Source organism: Arabidopsis lyrata (assembly GCF_000004255.2).
Source record: "Arabidopsis lyrata subsp. lyrata unplaced genomic scaffold ARALYscaffold_3, whole genome shotgun sequence".
Classification (NCBI taxonomy): Eukaryota; Viridiplantae; Streptophyta; class Magnoliopsida; order Brassicales; family Brassicaceae; genus Arabidopsis; species Arabidopsis lyrata.
Genome location: NW_003302553.1, coordinates 23,529,400 through 23,549,155, shown reverse-complemented (window position 1 = coordinate 23,549,155; position 19,756 = coordinate 23,529,400). Strand labels below are relative to the sequence as shown.

The following is a 19,756-nucleotide window of genomic DNA, read 5'->3' as shown; positions in this document are numbered from 1 at the left end:
AAAATTTCCAATGGCATTCAATGTAATACTTTACCCTTAGTGAGGTTATTTATTTTGCAATGCTTCCCAATTAATAGTATAGATAAGGGTGGTAAAACAATTCTTTATTTTTTTTTTCATCAAAGAACCATGAAACTCAAAAAATTAACAAAACTTAAAAAAGAAACAACAAATCACTAATTAACACGTGAACAATCCCGTCTTATCTCACCGGCGTTACCGGTTTTAACTCCAACCCGACCCAACTTCGTTATAGCCAAAATAAAAGCTTGTCTAAAAGTTGCTTCATTAGAAGCAAATGAATTGACAGTTGATCTAGACCGTTGATCAGAGAACAAAACTTGATCTGACGTGAACAAACCCATCCCTTTTTGGAGGTTTTTGAAATAAGCATTGTCAAAGGTATTTGGAGAAGTTGGATCCATATTAATCGCGATCCTCGGGTCAACCCGAATGGGACACATTTGTCTCAACTGTAACGCGTATTGAGTATTTAAAGTCGGATCAATCGGGCGTTTAGGACTAAAATTGTAAATTCTCTTTGAAAACCTTCCACAATGTGCGAATCCGATAGTATGTGCTCCTATATATCATAAAAATCAACTGTTAGACTTGGTTCTAAGATATATGAAAATCGGTCTAATCCAGTTTGCATCGGTTTAAATACCTGAGAGTGCGATCATATCGGTTTGGGATAGACCGTGACGAGCGAACATAGTGTTAAGTTGGTCCAATTTGAAACTAGGCTGGGGTAGACTGTGTTGAACGCTAGCTATCGTCGATAGTCTGCCGTCTCTCCTCCCTAGCTCTACCGGATAGTTCGGTCCGCCAGTCTACAATATATTATTATCTTTAGTTTCACTGTCTTTTAGTAACAATAACACACAAAAAAAAAAATAATAATCACACAAAAAGATTTTTTTTATTTTTCCTTCTAAAAACTTTATTAGCTTTCATAGTCAATGTCATGGTTTACAAGAATGTTTAGAAAAGATGGATAAGCATTATACAAAGACCATAACTCATTACATGAGAGCACTCTCTTAGCTAGGAAATCTGCACATAAGTTGCCTTCTCGTTATTGGAATCCGAACTTTATGGATGATCACACAAAAAGAATAATAACCAAATAATAATAATAATAATAATAATAATAATAATAATAATAATAATATTAATAATAACCAAATCGTTAGTGATTTTTTTATAATCATGATTTTGTTTTTTTTTACATATAAACGAAACAGTAATGTATTAATGTTACTTAGTGTCACAAAAGAAGGAATACAAGAATTGTTTTTCCTTTTAGCCTAGGTTTTTTTTTGTTGTGTTTTTGACATTTCCCTTTAGCCTAGATGAGTAATAGAATTCTGAATAGATGGATAAAAGTTGTCGAGGAAACTAGAAAAAGACGATCAATATAAGAGTTGAAATGTACCAAAACGACGACGTCACGAGTGGCTAGAGCCAAAATGTCAGCGCATGAGACTTTGTTACGGCAATTGGGATCCCTATCAACGGCCTGCTTTGCCTTTGCCACCGTGTCAAACCCGTCTCCGGCTAGTGACTTGTCATCAGGGTGATCTTTCTCCGATGGAGACGCCAGCAATATCGAAGCATCACAACCCTGTATATAACGTTAAATAGTCAAAACAATATATACAAGAGAATGGGTCTTCCTAAGAATTAATTATTGGTACTTTAATTTGCATTTTGGCAGAGATCCTTTTTGTTTAGTTGAGAGATTTCATTATGTTTTATAAATTTTTAAAACATGATGACAACTTCATAGTATTTTGAACGTTTAGTTTTTATAAATTGAATATCTTTGTTTCAACAACATTCAAAATTCGTAGAATTACAAAATCAATATAACTAAACGTTTTGAAAAACAAAGAGATTTTGAGTGGAATTTAAAAATCATCAAACCATTGAAATTATGTAGAATAAGAAGAATCAATAAACCAAAATAATAAAAATCTATCTAAAAAACTTTTTTGCAAATGAAAGTACCAATAACACTTTTTCATTGTTTTAAACAAACATTCATATTTATATTTTTCATTTACTTGTTTAATAATTGTATTTCATGAAAAAACACATAGTCTGCTTTTTCTATCCAATATCGTTTACAAAATGTAAACTTAAACACAAATTTTATGGGGAAAAAATTCAATATATCGATTAGATAAAAATCTTACACGGACGAAGCAATCATGGAAGAAAAGGCGGAGGATGGCTGGAGCCGTAACAAAAGTCTGTTGGAACTTTTGGCGGACGGGGTTGCGGACAATAGTTTCGACGTTAGGACATGACTTCCGGTAAAAATTTGTCTGTAGCTGAGCAAAGACAGATGAAGAAAAGAGAATGAGAAAAAGAGCAACAATGGAGAAGCTGCCTTGGTACTTCATGGCTTAGAAAGTTAATGTTTTGTTCCTTGTGTGTGTTTTTGTCTCTTTTTATAGAGAGGAAATTTATAATTAAGGGTTACGTATGGTACATGCAATTTAGTTTATTTTATAATTTTGATGAATACAATTATGATAATGACTTTGTTACACTCTGTAATGTCCAATCATAGATTTTGACAATTTGATGTGAGGCTAGGTTGAGGCTCACATAGTGATTTCTATTTTATTTTATTTTATTTTATTATACTCTTCTTGTAGATAGGGTTAATTGTGGACATTTGATTTTTTTTTTTTTAAATACATATTTGCATAAGCTTATTCAAACGTCCAATTGTTATATTGCAAATAATTACGACGTCAAAAAACAAGATTAAGTTTTACTTTTGTTTTGGTCAACGATAGAATATTACATGTTTGGGTTAATTGGGATTATATATGTCTCTTTGAAAGTATTATTCAACCATGTATTTTTGGTAATATATAAATACAACCCTCAATATATAATTATATATATGGCTTTTTTTTTAGATAATGCATCAAAGAGTTTAATTGACTGAAAACATAATTATGAAGAAAAAATATTGTTAGTCACACTAAAAAAAACTAATCAAATTTTTTGAGCTTAAGGCAAAACTAAACCAATCTCACTGTCAAGTTTAAATTTATCTTGATCTTATCTTTGCCAACTCAAAGCCATGTTACCACTTCTTAGCAACTACTTGAAGAAGAGAGGGGCTAAGAAGAACTCCTCATGTGATTTGATCTATCTTACCAGATTACATCCTCCCCAAGATCTAAGTTTACAACGAGGGATATGATTTTTAGTTGACTAGTGATGGAAAGTGACTTTTGGTGTGGTATACATTATTTTTGATGATCTACAATGTCAAAAAAAAAAAAGTTGACAAGTACTGCAAATTTTCAAAATAATGAATAAGGATTAAGGACCATACTAAAGTAGGATCCGTTGATAAAAATAGAGCCAAAGAGAGCAGATAAAAAGATGTTAAAAATGTTTAAGATATATATGGCCTAAATTTTCTTAATAACATTCTTTTGTTCGTCTGATTGATGATCCATGAAAAGTTCAAAACATTATTTCATTTGTCTGTTGTCTGCTACTTACCAATTATTAAGCTACATAATTAGATATAATGCAATTGAGTGAGTTATCACTAGAAAAAAAACTTATGAAATTGGAGATCTTTTTTTATAAAATGAAAAAAGCATCACGGGAGATGAGATATAGGCAGTAATTAAGTTGATTAGTCATTATATAAAAATTTCTCCAATGGATTAAGACAAAAATTAATATAAATCTTGAGAGCTCTAAAATGACAACTTATCACATGGTATGAAACCTTGATTCAAGGAAGAAACTACGCAGCCTGTGTCATAATCTCTTGGCTGTTCATAGTTTTCGTGTTTTGACCGATAAACACGTTAAACAAAATAATGCAAATCCTACCCCTCACTGTAATATAGAAAAGATAATGTCAAAACTATGGTATTTAAAAAAATTAATAAAAGAATGAAGATTTATTTAAGTAAATGAAAATTGTTAGAGTTGTTATTAGAAGGGTTTTGTGCAAAAAACCCCTCGAAGTAGCCAATTTTTGTAAGAAAACCCTCCATCTCAAATAAATGCAAGTCAATACCGCCATCTCAAAAGTCACCCGCAATATAGCCCTCGCGTGTATCGATGACGTGGCAGCCGTTAACTCCGTCAGTGGGTTTTATGCAAAAAAATCCTCGAAGTAGCCAAATTGCAAAAAAAACCCTTCATTAAACCAATTTTTGCAAAAAAAAACCTTTCGGGTATTTTAAAATTCAGGTACGGGTTCGGGTTTACCTATAATACCCAAAAATAAAAATTGTTGTATGTAAATCTATCCACCCTATTGTTCGTACCGAAGTTGCAATAATAAATAAGTACGAGTTTTTGGGAGCGAACGGAGATATTTCTCTTATTAACGATAATCGTGCTTCTGTGATTACAGAGATGGAATTCGAGTGAACGAGAATACGAAATATACGCAAGAGTTAGCTATGATTTTTAGAGAAGTAATATATGTTTTGTCGAGGCTCTGAGCCTTACAAAAGGTGATTCCGTGCCAGGCACGTTTTTCGAGGCTCTGAGTCTTATAGAAGTTGATTTCGTGGCTTGCACGTTTTTCGAAGCTCGGAGTCTTACAGAAGTTGATTTCGTGGCTTGCACGTTTTTCGAGGCTCTGAGCCTTACAAAATATTTTGTCTATTTTGCGACGAATTTGGGCTTTTACAGAAGATTTTCTGGTTTTACAGAAAACTTATGTAAATTTTACAGAATTCTTCTGTTAAACCCTAGATTTTTCCTTCTCGTATAAATGGCTCCACCATGTCTTACTTTGATCATGCCAATGATCATAAATTTAAGAAGATATCAAAATCGATTATTACCATATTGTTTCCTTTGCTTCCATGTACAATCGAATTCTCCAACAGTCGCTTTTTCAAAACAAACCTTGGCTACTTTGAGGGTTTTGTTGCACAAAATTTGGCTACTTTGAGGGTTTTCTTGCAAAACTTGACTACTTTGAGTGTTTTTTTTCACAAAAGTTCACTTGTCGTGACGTTTTGGAACGGAGTTAACGGCTGTCACGTCATCGATACACGCGAGGGCTATATTGCGGATGACTTTTGAGATGGTGGTATTGACTTGCATTTATTTGAGATGGAGGGTTTTCTTGCAAAAATTGGCTACTTCGAGGGTTTTTTTGCACAAAACCCTTATTAGAAAATATAAAAATGTATTGGAAAAAAACTGGGTGAAAAACTGTAAATGTAGTATGTTATTTTGTTAAATATATTCATTTGGTATTCATTTACATGAATATACTTGTTTGGGGGAAAATAATGTTATGTTCAATCTCTAGAGCAATCATCTTTTGAACTGCAAGTAAGAAACAAATACGTAGAAGCCGGCAAAACACTGATGGGATATGTGCAAAAGGGAGAAAGGAGGACGAAAGAATGTGAAACTAAGTCTCGAGGCTCAAGAAAAGCTTGAAGGAGTAAGAGAACGAGAGAGAAAAAGAGTCGTTCTTGGGAAGTAAGTGTGTTCGAGACTAAAGATCAGAAATCTGAAATAACTCTTCTTGGTGAGAATGTGGTTGTATTTTATTCAGAGAGAGTGCGGCCGGTTTCTGAACTGGGGTCAATGCAAAATACTCGAATACTTTTCACCTATTTTTTTCTCTCTTGTAACAATTCGCCAACAAGTTAGTCTAGAGACATCTAAGATAGCTTCGATCACAAGGGTTCGTATGCGTGTAAACTTACTCTTCTTTAGAGTACGGGTAAACTAAGATATCTAAGAGATAAAAAAAAAATTGTTGCTGATTATTCATGTGATGATCTTAAAAATTGCCGGTAAACAATATCAGGTAGATCCCTATTTTCCATTGTAATGTAGAACAAAAGAAAAACTGAAAATGGTTGGCGACTTCTTTCGTTGGATGTATGGAATCATCCATGGACACAGACGTTTTGAATGACTTTCCCTCTAAAGATTTTGGTTTTGACTCTAAGCTTTGCATGTGGCTTGATTACTTGAATGGCAAAGTTCATCAACACGTTCTTTCGAACTATCAAGGTTAGATCATCTCCTACTTTGTATTAAACATCACAACTGAATTCGCACAATACAACAAACTCACACAAAAAAGGGCTGAAGATAGAGTGAGGATCATGAACATACCAACGAAAATTTGCTGAAAAAACTTGGATTTTATTCGGAGTCGGAATCTGAACGAGCACTCTGCCTCACGTTCCTTCTGACTTGTGTAGTAGACTTTGCTTTAAGCGATGATGACTCTCCCTCGTAATGGATCACTTGCGCTCTGGCTATTCTCTCTTCCAAATCCTCTGTGCTGAAATCATCTTTCCCTCCCAGCTCATTGAACCCAACCTATCATCAACAACAACATTCATCATCCATTAAATCATATCCTAAAGAGACTAAAAAAATGTCCTTGTTTAAGCAATTATTATTACCACGTAATCATCGACTTTAGTGTTCTTAATAAGTGCAAGAGTAGGAAGAACAACAATCTTGAGCCTCTCAGCCAAGAACGGACTTTTCTCAGCTTGAATCTTCACAAAACGTGTCTCAATGTGTTGCTTTGCCAATACACTCATATGTTTATCCATCACCTACACAAACATCAATCATTCAAACACACAGGATTTTCACAAATCACCAATCATCGAAACAACCGTGACATCGAATCGAAACACATCACTATCCACAAGCTCTAAGAATCAAGCAATGCAGACACATCCACAAGGTCTAGTATCTATGAACAAGATGCACCATTCTTTGATTCCAAACATCTCTAATCAAAGATCATACATTGAACTACACAATCGAAATCTATTGAAACCACCAAAAAGTTCGAAAATGTTGAAGCAAGAGATCATGAATCCATACTTTACAAGGCCAATTCTCGCGGTAGAAATGGCAGACGACGCGTTCGCTGGCTTTAACGACGGAGAAGAAGTCTTTCTCAGAATGGATCTCAGAGTATTCACCATGTCCAAGACTAATCCAACGTTTCTTCTTCTCTGCCATTTTCTTCATTTGCTTTAACCTTCTCTCTCTCAAAACCTCTAAATCGTCTTCGTCAAGCTTTTCTAAAGACGCGATCTCGTCGTCTATCTTATCTTCCATAGCTTTCGCTACCGTTAGAACTTGTTTCTCCAGAATCTGCCATCAAAAAATCCAAATTACAAATCAATTCACAGAAAAATAATACATTGCAAAAGCGAAGATTGAATCCAAATTGCATTAGCGAAATTGTACCTCTTGAATAGGATTCGCCATGGTTGCTTTTTTCTGCTCCGCAATTCTGAGGAATTCAAATTTCTGAAGTTTTTGTTTTTGTTTAGATCTTGCAGATTTAGGTTTTTACTTTTTAGAATGAAGAAGATGATTAGCACGTGACATTCCACGTGACTTAGAAATATATTAAGATGTTTGGGCCAATCTATTATTAACGAGGCCCATTATATTTACCAAATTTGGGCCAATCGATCGATCTATTTCCCCACGAGAACTATTGATATCATAGCAGATCCATACCAATCTATAACCTCGTGCTAAATACCTCCGAAAAAAAACTTTTCATCTTAAATCTCTCCGATTTAAAATTCCAAAACCTATATCTCCCGAAACAAAGTTTGAAACCTGTATCTGGAAAAACGGTCTATTTCCCCCCGAGAACTATCGCATCTGGCCAGATAAAGCCCGATCTTTGACCTCTGTCTATATACCCATGAAACGGAAGTTAAATGTTTATTTACCCACCAATTGAAAGTTCGAGAGCTTAATGGTTCGAGATTTAAAACCCCATAGAGCTGGGTTTAATTGGTTTAATGTATACCTAACCGATCCTTTAACCAATTAAACCTAATTAGAACCAGTCTAAACCCAAATTACAACCAGTTTATGACCCATTACCCAAAAAACAAATAGAAACCAAAAATTGAAAATCCCCAAATTGCTCTCGACGAAATCTGTTGGATTCCATACGATGAAAGAAGAACCATCTTCGTTCCATGAGATAACATTGTCGATGGAACTATCTTCAACGAGGTTATACGTTTTGTGAGAAACGGCGTCGGGATAGATCTCTGAGAAGATGATTCTCCGGTAATCATTGCGTCCACCGGCGGCGAAGTCATAGAATTTTAATCGTAAGGAAAAAAACAAAGTTTCCCCTGAAAGTCACGAAAGAAGAATAATAATGGAGCAATATGTATGGGGGGTTAAAAGATCGAGAAGCAGCATAATGTTTTAGGCTTCAAGAAACTTCCTATGGAGTTGCGTGTTTATGCCCTCATATAGTGTGCCCCAAGTGGTGCGTCCACGTAGACTATACAACACATCACACATTCGAAAATTGAGAGTTCAGCCTTTTTAGGGTTTTTAATTTGAATTTGGGGATTTTGGAATTTTGATTTTTGGGATGACAACGATAATGGGTCGGGTTTTAATAAGGAATCCATTTTTATTTTTTGGTTAAGTTACGACCGAAACAAGGTTCCATCTCGGGTTTACGCACTAAACCGACGAAACCAGGATTCATGGACATTAAACTCTCGAACTTTCAATTGGAGGAGAAATAAACATTTAAATTCCGTTTCATGGGTATATAGACAGAGGTCAAAGATCGAACTTTATCTGGCCAGATACGATAGTTCTGGGGGAAATAGACCGTTTTTCCCCTGTATCTCCATAAACTTTGGTTTTAATCGGTTTATTGTTTACAAAACAAATTTAACCACATAGAAACGATGCTAAACCGAATTAAAACCCGGTTACAGCAAATTACGACGACCCATACCCGATTACAATGACAACCAAACCCAACCCAATCGATCCGATTTCAATTCTCTCTCCCTCCCTCGCTCGCTCTTGTCGTTGTCTTCTCTGATCAAAAACTGAGTTGAAAGTAAAATTTATAATGGTTTTTAGATCCACGATTCTCACCAATTCGTTTGTCTTCTCCGTTGATTCTTCGTATCTTCAACCCACAAATGTGCCAGTTCTGGTAGTATTTTCCGATCAACGGTGCCGGCGAAGCATGGAAAATAGCAATGTCTATATTAGTGAATCTTCCTTTGGTTCAATTATCTTTCGGTTTCTGATCTGTTTTTTTTCCTTGGAGAGGCTAGATAACGATGGATTTGCAGATTTATCGGATTGTATAAGTTTGGCTTTTGATCTGAATATTTGGACGAAAAATTTGATGTTTTGTGTACGGCATTGGTTTAGCAAATCATTAATCTCATGAATCAAGATTGTTTAGCTTGTGGAGATCAATAGATTGTGGAATTTTGTCCTTTTCTATGACCTTAGGTGGCTTCAAATTCTAAGGAGATGGAGATCGGAAGTCAAGAAAATGTGGTGAATCCCATAAATTGAAACGTGAAAAACCCATGAATTAGGTGTAGACTTGTTGAGATTCGATTAGATTGGCTAGATAATTTCAAGTCTCCGTGAGGATCCATTAATCTCATGAGAAGCCAAATTAAATCTGCAAAATCATGGCTTGGAAGAAGATGAAGAAGAAGAAGAAGAAATCGGGTAAGATACGGGTCGGGTTTGAGAATGGGTCGGGTTTTTAAGTCAATCAGATTTTTAAATCGGTTATCTTGGGTTATTATGGTTTTCTATCGGTTAAGTTCGTAACCGATTAATTAAACCTAGATATATGGACAAATAGATGAAAACTATTTGATTTGGGGGAACATAAGTTGACAACTATTTGTTCGGGGATATATAGCATGAGGTCATAGATTGGTGTGGATCTGGTATGATGTTATAGTTATCGTAGGGAAATAGATCGTTTTCCCAGACGAAGGAGACTTGATTCTGTAAGAGCTGAATATTTCAACAGGGGTACAATCTAATATTTGTAAAGCAATTATCATTGAACAATTATCAAAAATCAACCATACCGGAAGGATGATTGAAGAACGGAGATTGACGGTGGTAAACAGAGTCGAGAACATTGATGATCTCTCTCCTTAACTCAAAAATCGCCCCGTAGTGTGCCGGTTTGATGACAATTAGAGTCCCAGGATAAAACTGTTTCTCCTTTTGATTGCAACACTCAAATCAAAAGCTAAACGAACACTAGTCTTGTGTTGTACTCTTAGACACAAACAAAAAAGAAGAAAAGAGAAGACAGGGATTTTTTATGCTTTGATTGGTGATCAGAATGAGAAGACAAAGGCTTGACTTTATACTAAAAGCTCAACGTCTATGCCATAAAGAGGAGGATACGTGAGTTATGAGAATTTGATTCTCTAACGTCAATGTCGTAAATTGATTTCAACCTTAATTCATGAGACTTAATTAGGTTGTTACAAAATCAATCAAGGAGATATTTCTTTGAATTAGTCAACAACATAATTCAATATGGATTAGGGCAAACAAGAATAAACTAATGGGTTACAAGCCCATATTATTAATCTCAAATCCCAAATCCAACCCATATGTGTTTGGGTTTCTCCTTTGACCTCCAATGTGGTCCAATTAACATTTAGTTAAAATTCCAAGCTTAGCAAGCTAACCACTTTGGACCTCTATTTCTCATTCAAACGAACTCTATTTTTGACATTCCAATACACCACCACGTAGTGCTCGCAGCAACGATTTCATCGTGCCCAAGAACTGGTCATTCCGATGAACGTCTTCACCGGAAACTCCACCGTAACAATGGTCAAAACCATTTTGTCAAAAACAAGTTCCAACAGATTCATCTTTACTTAAGGAGCATTCAATGGGGTGCTCAAAGTATGATTGATCCCCATGTTGAGCAAATTGAAATATGTTGTGAAGTGGTCGTGATATAGCAGTATTTGTTCTCTGAACCTTTTAGATATTTTCGTTTAATATACCAATGAAGAGAAAAAAAATATAGGTAAAGTCATTTATCATATACACATCGGTAATTAATGGGTCAATGTATAAGTATAACTAAGGCTTCAAATGGTTATAGCGGTTTGAGCGCTGCAGAATAAGCGATAATAGAGATGTGGAACAATCGGTTATAGAGGTGTGATGCAGTTTTATTGTAGTACGGTTGAAAGAAACAGACCATTCGGAACAAGTACGGTTACTGTGTAACAAGCGGTGCGGAACAATATATGAATGGTAAGCAAAACCACATGCAGTACGGTCCAAATGTTTGAATGGTGAAAGTGTTAAAAACGGTATGGAATATATATTTTAGGTAAATATATATAAATGAAAATGAATTAATAATATTAACAAACCATAAAATAAAATAGTTTTAGAATTTTAAAATTTAGCTTTTTAAAAAATATATATTTGTTGTTACGTAAATGAAAGCTATTTTTTTATAAACTGAAAACTTAGAAATTAACTATAGTAAATTACGTAAATGGTACAAACCACAAAGTTAATATTCATAAAATATAAAGAAAATAAAGAATGGAGAAATTTTAACTACGGTTTGATAGTTATCAAAATTTAACAATTTTTTATAGTATTTAAATTGACCCATTTTTTTTTCTCCTATACAGTTGTAGTGGTCAATAAGATTTTCTAATTTTTTATGCTTGTCTTTTTAAAAAAGAAATAATAGATATAACTGTTGTAAACTGTGTCTTTCATTAATAGTATAAGGGATATATATATAAGGATAATAGCAGGATACAGAGAATAAGGTAAAACCCTAATGGGCCATAGGCCGGTTATGGAGTCCATCCATATGGTTTATAACACTCCCCCTTGGAAGACATAACCGTGCCCGATACTAAAACGTGATCTCTATAATGCGCTGGGGAATGTTGCCTCATTAAAACCTTACCAGGAAAATCCAGTGGGACAAAACCATGGTGAAGGAAAAAGAGTACAACACGCATTACTCCCCCTGATATGAGCATCACTGTAGATCCTTAAGTCCGCGCATCCCGATCTGATGAATGAGCTTCCGGAACGTTGAAGTCGGCAATGATTTGGTGAATAGGTCGGCTGAATTCTCACTTGACCGGATCTGTTGAACTTTGACCTGACCGTCCTTCTGTAATTCATGAGTGAAGAAGAGCTTTGGAAAAATGTGCTTCGTCCGGTCTCTCTTAGTGTAGCCGTCCTTGAGTTGAGCAATACATGCTGCGTTGTCTTCAAATATGATGGTCTTTGATGTAGTAGTAGTTGCGCCTTAAGGAAGGCTGCCTACGTACCCTTGGAAGGGATCAAGCCACACGTAGTTCCTATTCATTGACCATGCCATAATCTGATCTTATGAATAACCTGCATCAGCAAATCAAACTAAACCAAAGCAAACTGGAACTTCTTTGGTTAGATCAGTATAGAATATACCTAAGTAAACAACGCAGGAAGAATAAACTTTAAAATTTAACCAAACCTTCCTTTAAACCTTTCCAGTGCCTTTGGGTTGATCATGAACTAAATTTAGACAGGAGACTCATGGCAAAACAAATGTTTGGTCTAGTGTGTCTAGCCAAATTCATTAGAACTCCTATGGCACTGAGGTATGGCATTTCCGGACTGAATGGATCACTATCCAATCTGAGGCTTCTTACCACCATTGGGCCTAGTCAATGGGCGGGCCTGGTCCTTATTAAATCTCCTTGAGTACTCTTTCAGTGTATGTCATTTGATGCACAAGGATTCCATTATTCACGTACTCAGGTTGTAATCCCAAACAGAACTTAATTATTGCCTAGGTCTTTCATTTCAGATTCTTTCTTTAGATATACTCAACTGTTTGGTCGATTACCCAGAGGTTTAAATCATTCATATACACTGCTATGATTACAAATCCTTTGTTTGCAAACCTCTTGATAAAAATACATGGACTGATCGGATCGTTTTTATAGCCTTCTCTGATGAGATATTCGCTTAACCGGTTATACCACATACGTCCGCTTTGTTTCAGTCCATATAAGGATTTGTCCAGCCTTATGCAGTGTTGTTCTCGAGAATCTTTCTTATCTTTGAGCTCAATACCCTCTGGTAATCTCATATATTATCCAGTGGACATATATAAATATGCAGGCATTACATCCATTAGCCGCAAATCTTTCTCTTTTATATAGCCAGACTTAGCAAAGATTTAAATGTCTTAGCATCCACCACAGGGGAGTATATCTCCTCTATTTCTGGTCTTTGTGTGAATCCTTGTGCGACAAGCCGTGTCTGATATATCACGCTTTCACTATGTTTATTTCACATAATCACAAAGACTCATTTGTCCCACTGGCTTTACATTGAATGGTGTCCTTCGTATTGGACCAAACACATTCTTCTTCTTAATGATTATTAGCTCCACGTTTTATGGTCTTGTACCATTTTAATCAATCAGGTCTTTGAGTGCACTCTAGTATAGATGTGGGCTCCTGATCCTCATTCATTTCAGTTGCTACCTTATGCACAAATATATTATCATTGATGTCGACATCTTTTCGGTTCTATTGTATTCTAGACATGATATAGTTTATAGAGATCTCTTTACACCTTCAGGACCTTGAGGTTTGGCGTCCCAAACCTCATTGATTGGTACCTTAGGGTTATGTCTATTAGCCGGCCATGTCTATGGTTTCTTGAACCTTCTCGGTTTCCCTTGCACCTTTCTTTGATTTCCGAGGGTTTTTGCCTTTGGAACCTTTTGGGTCTACCACGTTTCTTACGTGTTGTAGCCTCTGTAACAACTTGATTATGTTCCTTGTGAACATCAATATGTACTGGTGCATTACAAGCTGGTATGTACGATTTTGTTACTCTCTTTGGGTTATTATAGGAATCTTGGCAACTGTTTTAGCTAGCTTTTGCAGATATATAGTCTTTTGGATCTCTGATGGAGTCCGAGGATCTTGCTATGTGAAGGATGTTTGATTCCATGTAAGTTCTTTGACCAGCTTGTTAGTCTCTCCACCTAGTGTTGGTAAAACGGATTCATTGAGATGACAATCCTTGTATCTGGCCTTTGGCTCGAGATACTTAATGATGGTGGGAGAATCATTTTTAACGTATATTCTCATCCCCTTTTGAGGTCCCATTATTTGCTCTTTGTGGTGGTGTTATGGGTAAATAGGTGACACACCCAAATGTCTTTAGATGGGACATATCTGGATCCTGACCTGTGAGTAGTTGGGATGGTGAATATCTATGCTCACTAGAATGGCCTGATGCGTATATGCTCTTGTTGCATGTAATATTGCGTGTCCCCAAGCAGCTACTGTGAGTTCAAGTATGGACATGTGCCACGGGGTATACTACTCTCCCCCTCATGGACATACTGTAGCCATAAAACGCTTGGGACATAATTTACCAGCATTATCTAGACATATAGTCTTAAGTATGTGGGCTCACAGACTTATGGTCTGGGCCAGCAATCTAGGAAACACCAAGTTTCTAGTTGCTTTGACTGGTGATGGCCTTAGTATGAGTTTCCCTTGTGTACATGCTACACACGTGAGGTCCTTAAGAGGTGTGCCCTTTTGATTTTAATATCAGCTTTACGCATCATGTTAGAACCAGGCTGGCCAGGCCAGTCATGCCATTAGTGAATTTCTTAGTAAACCCTTTTGTTTACTGTATTAGCCTTTATCATATTGACCTTGAAATAGTAAAATTCTATGACGCGGGTATAGTCTCTAAGACCTTCTCATGGTCTTGGGTGCTCTTAGTAATATATGGGAATCCTTTGTTCCCTTCACCCTTAGTTTCAATGTGGAAACCATTCAAACACATTTCTTTGAAACTCAACAAGCCCCTTTGGGCTGGGTGAATATGAAGCATCTGAGAATGTGTGCCCTTGGGAATATGGGCCTGCCATGGGCCTGCCCTTAGCCTTCACTAAATTTAGCTATACCCGCAATTTGGCTAATGAACCATGTCTTTAGATATTTTTCGTTTATTAAATTCTCATAGTCATCTATCTCATGGTCGAAATCTTCTTCACCATCGTGATGAACTAAATGAGCTTCTAGATTCTTTTCAAACTCTCTTGATAGAGATCAACGAGATGCTTAGGTGTCCTGCACGTCTTAGTCCAATGGTTTCCCCATTCCTCATCAGTGGCAAACAAGTTTATTTGAGTCTTGTGGTTTAGGTATACCGTGGCCTCTACCTCGATTACGACCAAAGTCGGGTCGGCGGCCTTAACCATATGAATGGTTTCCTTGATCATATAAATTATAATTGCCACTTCTACCATGTTCATTCCATTTACCATGACTGTGGCCATGATACTTATCTCTTTGGACGTGGTTAGACTCTTTAGTCTCTTTAGGCTCTTTAGGCTCTTCAGCCCAATGGGCTTCTAATAATGGGGTAGGACCAGGAGGTCTCATTTCACTATTTATAACTCATTGTTTTGCTCAGCAAGTAGCAAAACAAGAGTTTAGACTCGCATATATGGTAAAAACCTTTTTCACGATATTGTTGTTGAGGCAATATATTGTTTGTGTGAAAGGTCGAGAATGCTTTCTCTAGCAAGTCATTCTCAGTAACTTCCTCACTACGGAATCTCAGTATTGACACTATTTTAAATAGTGCTGAGTTATACTCATTCATGGTTTTAAATTCCTGGAATCTGAGATTCTTCCGATCGAATCGGGCTTTTGGGTAATAGCACCGTTCTTTGGTGGTTATATTGATTTTTTTTTTCAACTCTGTCCTGAGGTCCAGAGGATTCTTAATAGTGAGGTACTGATTTTGAGACTCTCATTGAGGTGATGGCGTATGTTAGTAATCGCCTTATATCTTTCTCTTCTGGTAACATTGTTTCCTTCCACAATAGATTCACCAAGCCCTTTTTTCTTTAGGACAATCTCAGTGTCCAAAGCCCATTGTAAATAATTGTCACTAGAGGCATTGAGTGCCGTGTATTCATAATAGTTGATTTCTGACATCTACAATATATAGAGTTAAATGAGAACTCATGTAATCAGTTAGATCAAGTCATGCGGTATTTAAGACCGAGCCATGCTTGTCTTCAGCAAGTGTTTTCTAAACAATCATGTTATATATATATGGATGAAATCAACCCTAGAAGATTGATCTAGTATACAACGAAGAACAACCAAACAATCGGATCATACTAGATTAGGATATTAGGATTTCGCGGTTAAGTTTTAGAGTTTTAGCATCCGCGATTTATGGTTTAGTTTTAGTTTTGCTAGGATTTCAGTTTTATGTATGGAACTTTCTATTTATGGAGATTTTCTATTTATGAAAACTTTCTATTTCTGGAAACTTTCCTTATATGGAACTTTCTATTTATGGAAATTTTCTATTTCTGGAAACTTTCCATTTATGGGAAACTTGATCTTAAACAGTGACTTAAGATTTATTAAACCGGTTTACTTTCGGTTTAACCTAGGGTTTATATTAAAACATTCAATCTATCATGCCATTAAACATCTTTCCATTCACTAACTTCTCAATTAATTCTCCAAACAAAAATCATAAATCAAATCACATGTGCCAATTTTCGTGCAAATTTTATCTTATCAAACGAGATCATATGATATATATATATATATATATATATATATATAAATTATTTCAATTAAATCAAACTTTATTTGATCATGTATCAATATTAAGTATGATGAATAAATAGTACTTATCTTTTAATCGGAGAGATCCTCTTAATACGTATGAAATGGAGCAGATGTGAACGGATGATAATTATTTGCTTAGTCTTCTTTATACTCCTTCGTTTCCAAAAATTAATAAATAAGAAACGTTTATTAAATACAAGATCAAACAAACTGTAATGCTCATAGAATTATCATGAATCAAACAAACGACAATGCTCAAAGATCTCAATCATATAAGTCAATTAAATACTGGATCGAATCTTAGTAATTAAAACGAGAGTAAGTATGAGTAGTCGGTTAATAATTGATGCAATGATTTCCCCATGGCACTGTAAGATTAAAAGTATAAAATATATGTGTAGTAAGGAGAACCAACAAATTTTGAAAATATAAGAACCAAACCAACGAAGACCAAACATGATTATTAATTAATTCGATACGACCAGACGTACGAGTGTGTGCCTCAATACAACATTAAGCAATAAAGCACTAAATCATGCTATCGGTTTGAGTGTATCAATTAAACAATAAAACCTGACAGTATTAACCAAGCAAACTGAATCAAATAATAAAGCATGATCACGTCGACTACTAATATGCTTTGTACTTGTAAAACTCTAATTAATAGAATATTAGTCAAGCAATAGGCTAAGAAATAACAAACCACAGCATGACAATATTGACCAGACAAGTGGAATCAAACAATAAAATATATCATGAAGTGTTTCATAAAGCAATTAATCACGACGATGATGCGAACGTGCATATGATGATCCGATTATGAAGCACAATTATATTAATTATTCAGATCGATAATTCTATAATATCAATGGTAGTTATACCATATGATATACAAGATCGCTAGTTATAGAATATAAATAGATATGCTAATTCTTAAGCCGACAAATATAAAACGTATAAAGTAAGTACTACGGCATGAAAACTTATCTCGAATACGGTGGTTTTCTTTCGATGGGACGAGTGAAGCGGAAGGTCGGAGATATCGTCAAACAAAATAAAGGCGGCATCGATTTAGGAACTCATGGCTTAGACTTAGATTTTTGTTTGCTAGGTCGGCTAGGGTTTGATCTGATTTTCTTTTGTCTCAAGCGGTTAGGGTTTCGTGTTTGCTTAGTTGGCTAGGGTTTACTCAGTTAAGCAGAACTCGTGCTGATAACGTGTTGTAAACTGTGTCTTTCATTAATAGTATAAAAGATATATATACAAGGATAATAGCAGGATATAGAGAATAAGGTAAAACCCTAATGGGCCATAGGCCGGTTATGGAGTCCATCCATATGGTTTATAACAATAACCACACTTAACCATTTTTCTCTTACAACTTTAACCGCCATAGTAGCAATTATTATATTTATTATTTTAATCAACATACAAAAATGAAAGAATAATTATGGTGAATGGAGGATTTAACCCTTGTTCAAAATATCGCTAGGCGTTAGTCGGGCGGTGAGTACGGGCCTAGCGATTAATCGGAAATCGGAATTAAATCGGGGATTAATTTTTAGTATTTTTATCGACATATATGTATATAAACTAAATATTAGAACATAACTTAAAGAATAACTTGGTCCAGTGGCTTGTTGCGTGTAGGAATCCTAATGAACCGGGGTTCGAACCTCGCATATGTTTGTTTTGGCTCTTTTTTTTTTCTGGTTTAGTGAAATGACAAAAATGCCCTCGTCTTCTTCATCATTCTCTGCGACTTCAAACCCTAATCTCAGCCGTTTCATTTTTTTCTCACGATTATTATCGTTTTCTCTTGTATTTTTAGTGATTTTTACCCAAATATGATAGATCTATACTTTAAAAACTGATTTATACCTTTATTTTCACTAAAAATAAAAGTTTCTAACATTTCCCGATTTGTTAGCCGAATTGACGAAATCGCGGCGGCTCCTGACCGCCGAGCGCCTAGTCGCCGATTATGCCGCCGCGGAGGCCGCGTTTTTGAACAGGAGATTTAACAGTGCTTATGCTAGTTAAAACACTCTGTTTCATTTGTTGATTTTAAGATGTTTTGATGTTTGAGATAGTTTGATATTTCATATTTGGAGTTTTTAGACTTCTTATTCATCTATCTTTTTACTAAGTGTGCTTGCTTAATCGATAGTTTTTAAGATGGTTGATGGGTTTATTGAACAATACCTTTCATGGTTTTGAATTTTTGGTATGTGACATGAAAATCTCGTCAAATATGATCATCAACATGATGATTGGTGTGTTTCAGTGATTTTAGTGGTTTTGTAATGTAGAATAATCAAAACTATAATTTGTTATTCTTTGACCATTGGCGACTGTACTTGAATTGGCGTGGAAATGTCTAATCGTTGTTGAAGTACATATTTAGCACAAGAAAATTGAACGCCTTTAAGGCCAATCAAGTAAATAATCAATATGAGTCATCGTATTGACATTAACCATCCATAATCCGTGTAAATCAAGAATCAGTTTTCACAGTAATTGACGGGTTAAAAACTTAAACAAATAATGAAAATAAAGATTGTATTGTGTGATAAAGATATAAAATAACTTTAAATAGGATTTTCTTTTTGGTTTATGTCTTGTATTTTTGGGTAGAATTAAAGATAAAGTAAATTTTTAAGTTCTGATGAAGATATTATATAACTTAAAATAAATAAAAAAAGAAATTACTTTGCAAACTTTTAAACGAAAAGATCTTTAATGATATCAATCAAGTGGACTTTAGTCATTAACCTTCGTTGGTGATAATAAGGACTTGCACTCGAACATACATGGTGACAAAACCAGCGTCGTCATTGTTCCCATTTTCCAAACGCTTCTAGTAGTCGGCACAAAAAATTAAATCTCAAATTGTATGTTTATCTATTTTTTGTTCTCCTTTTGAAAAAACTACAAATAGAAACATTTAATAATTATATCTATAAAAGTAATATTTCACTTTCTCTTTATTGGTTCATTTAATAATTCATTTCAAACAAAACAGAGACAAAACAACTAATTGATTGTCTAAAGTTAATCATGAGAGTTGAAAATAAGAGAAAGAGAGAAGAAACCTAAAGGGACAAACATATCTTCGAGAACCACACATCCTTGTTGGAGATTTAGATTTGGCAACTTATTTGGCATAGTCAATCCTATACTTTCTATTTTCAGGATCATTGTCTTCAATTTGGACAAAATACGAACCCTTCGCCATT

General features: G+C 35.2%; 2 protein-coding genes across 2 annotated transcripts; both read right to left on the bottom strand.

Annotated features, from left to right (window-relative positions):
* Positions 1 to 89: 89 nt before the first annotated feature.
* Positions 90 to 2,559, bottom strand: LOC9320246 (peroxidase 16). The gene is made up of 4 exons (XM_002884134.2): positions 2,202 to 2,559; positions 1,439 to 1,627; positions 668 to 833; positions 90 to 583 (listed from the first exon to the last, which is right to left on the bottom strand). The coding sequence occupies exons 1-4, from the start codon at positions 2,409 to 2,411 to the stop codon at positions 177 to 179; spliced, it is 972 nt and encodes a 323-aa protein (XP_002884180.1). The 5' UTR covers positions 2,412 to 2,559; the 3' UTR covers positions 90 to 176.
* A 3,443-nt stretch (positions 2,560 to 6,002) lies between these two features.
* On the bottom strand, positions 6,003 to 7,366 carry LOC9322316 (thioredoxin domain-containing protein 9 homolog). The gene is made up of 4 exons (XM_021033849.1): positions 7,255 to 7,366; positions 6,883 to 7,158; positions 6,447 to 6,605; positions 6,003 to 6,360 (listed from the first exon to the last, which is right to left on the bottom strand). Exons 1-4 carry the CDS (start codon positions 7,273 to 7,275, stop codon positions 6,181 to 6,183), a joined length of 636 nt encoding a protein of 211 aa, XP_020889508.1. The 5' UTR covers positions 7,276 to 7,366; the 3' UTR covers positions 6,003 to 6,180.
* Between the last annotated feature and the right edge of the window lie 12,390 nt (positions 7,367 to 19,756).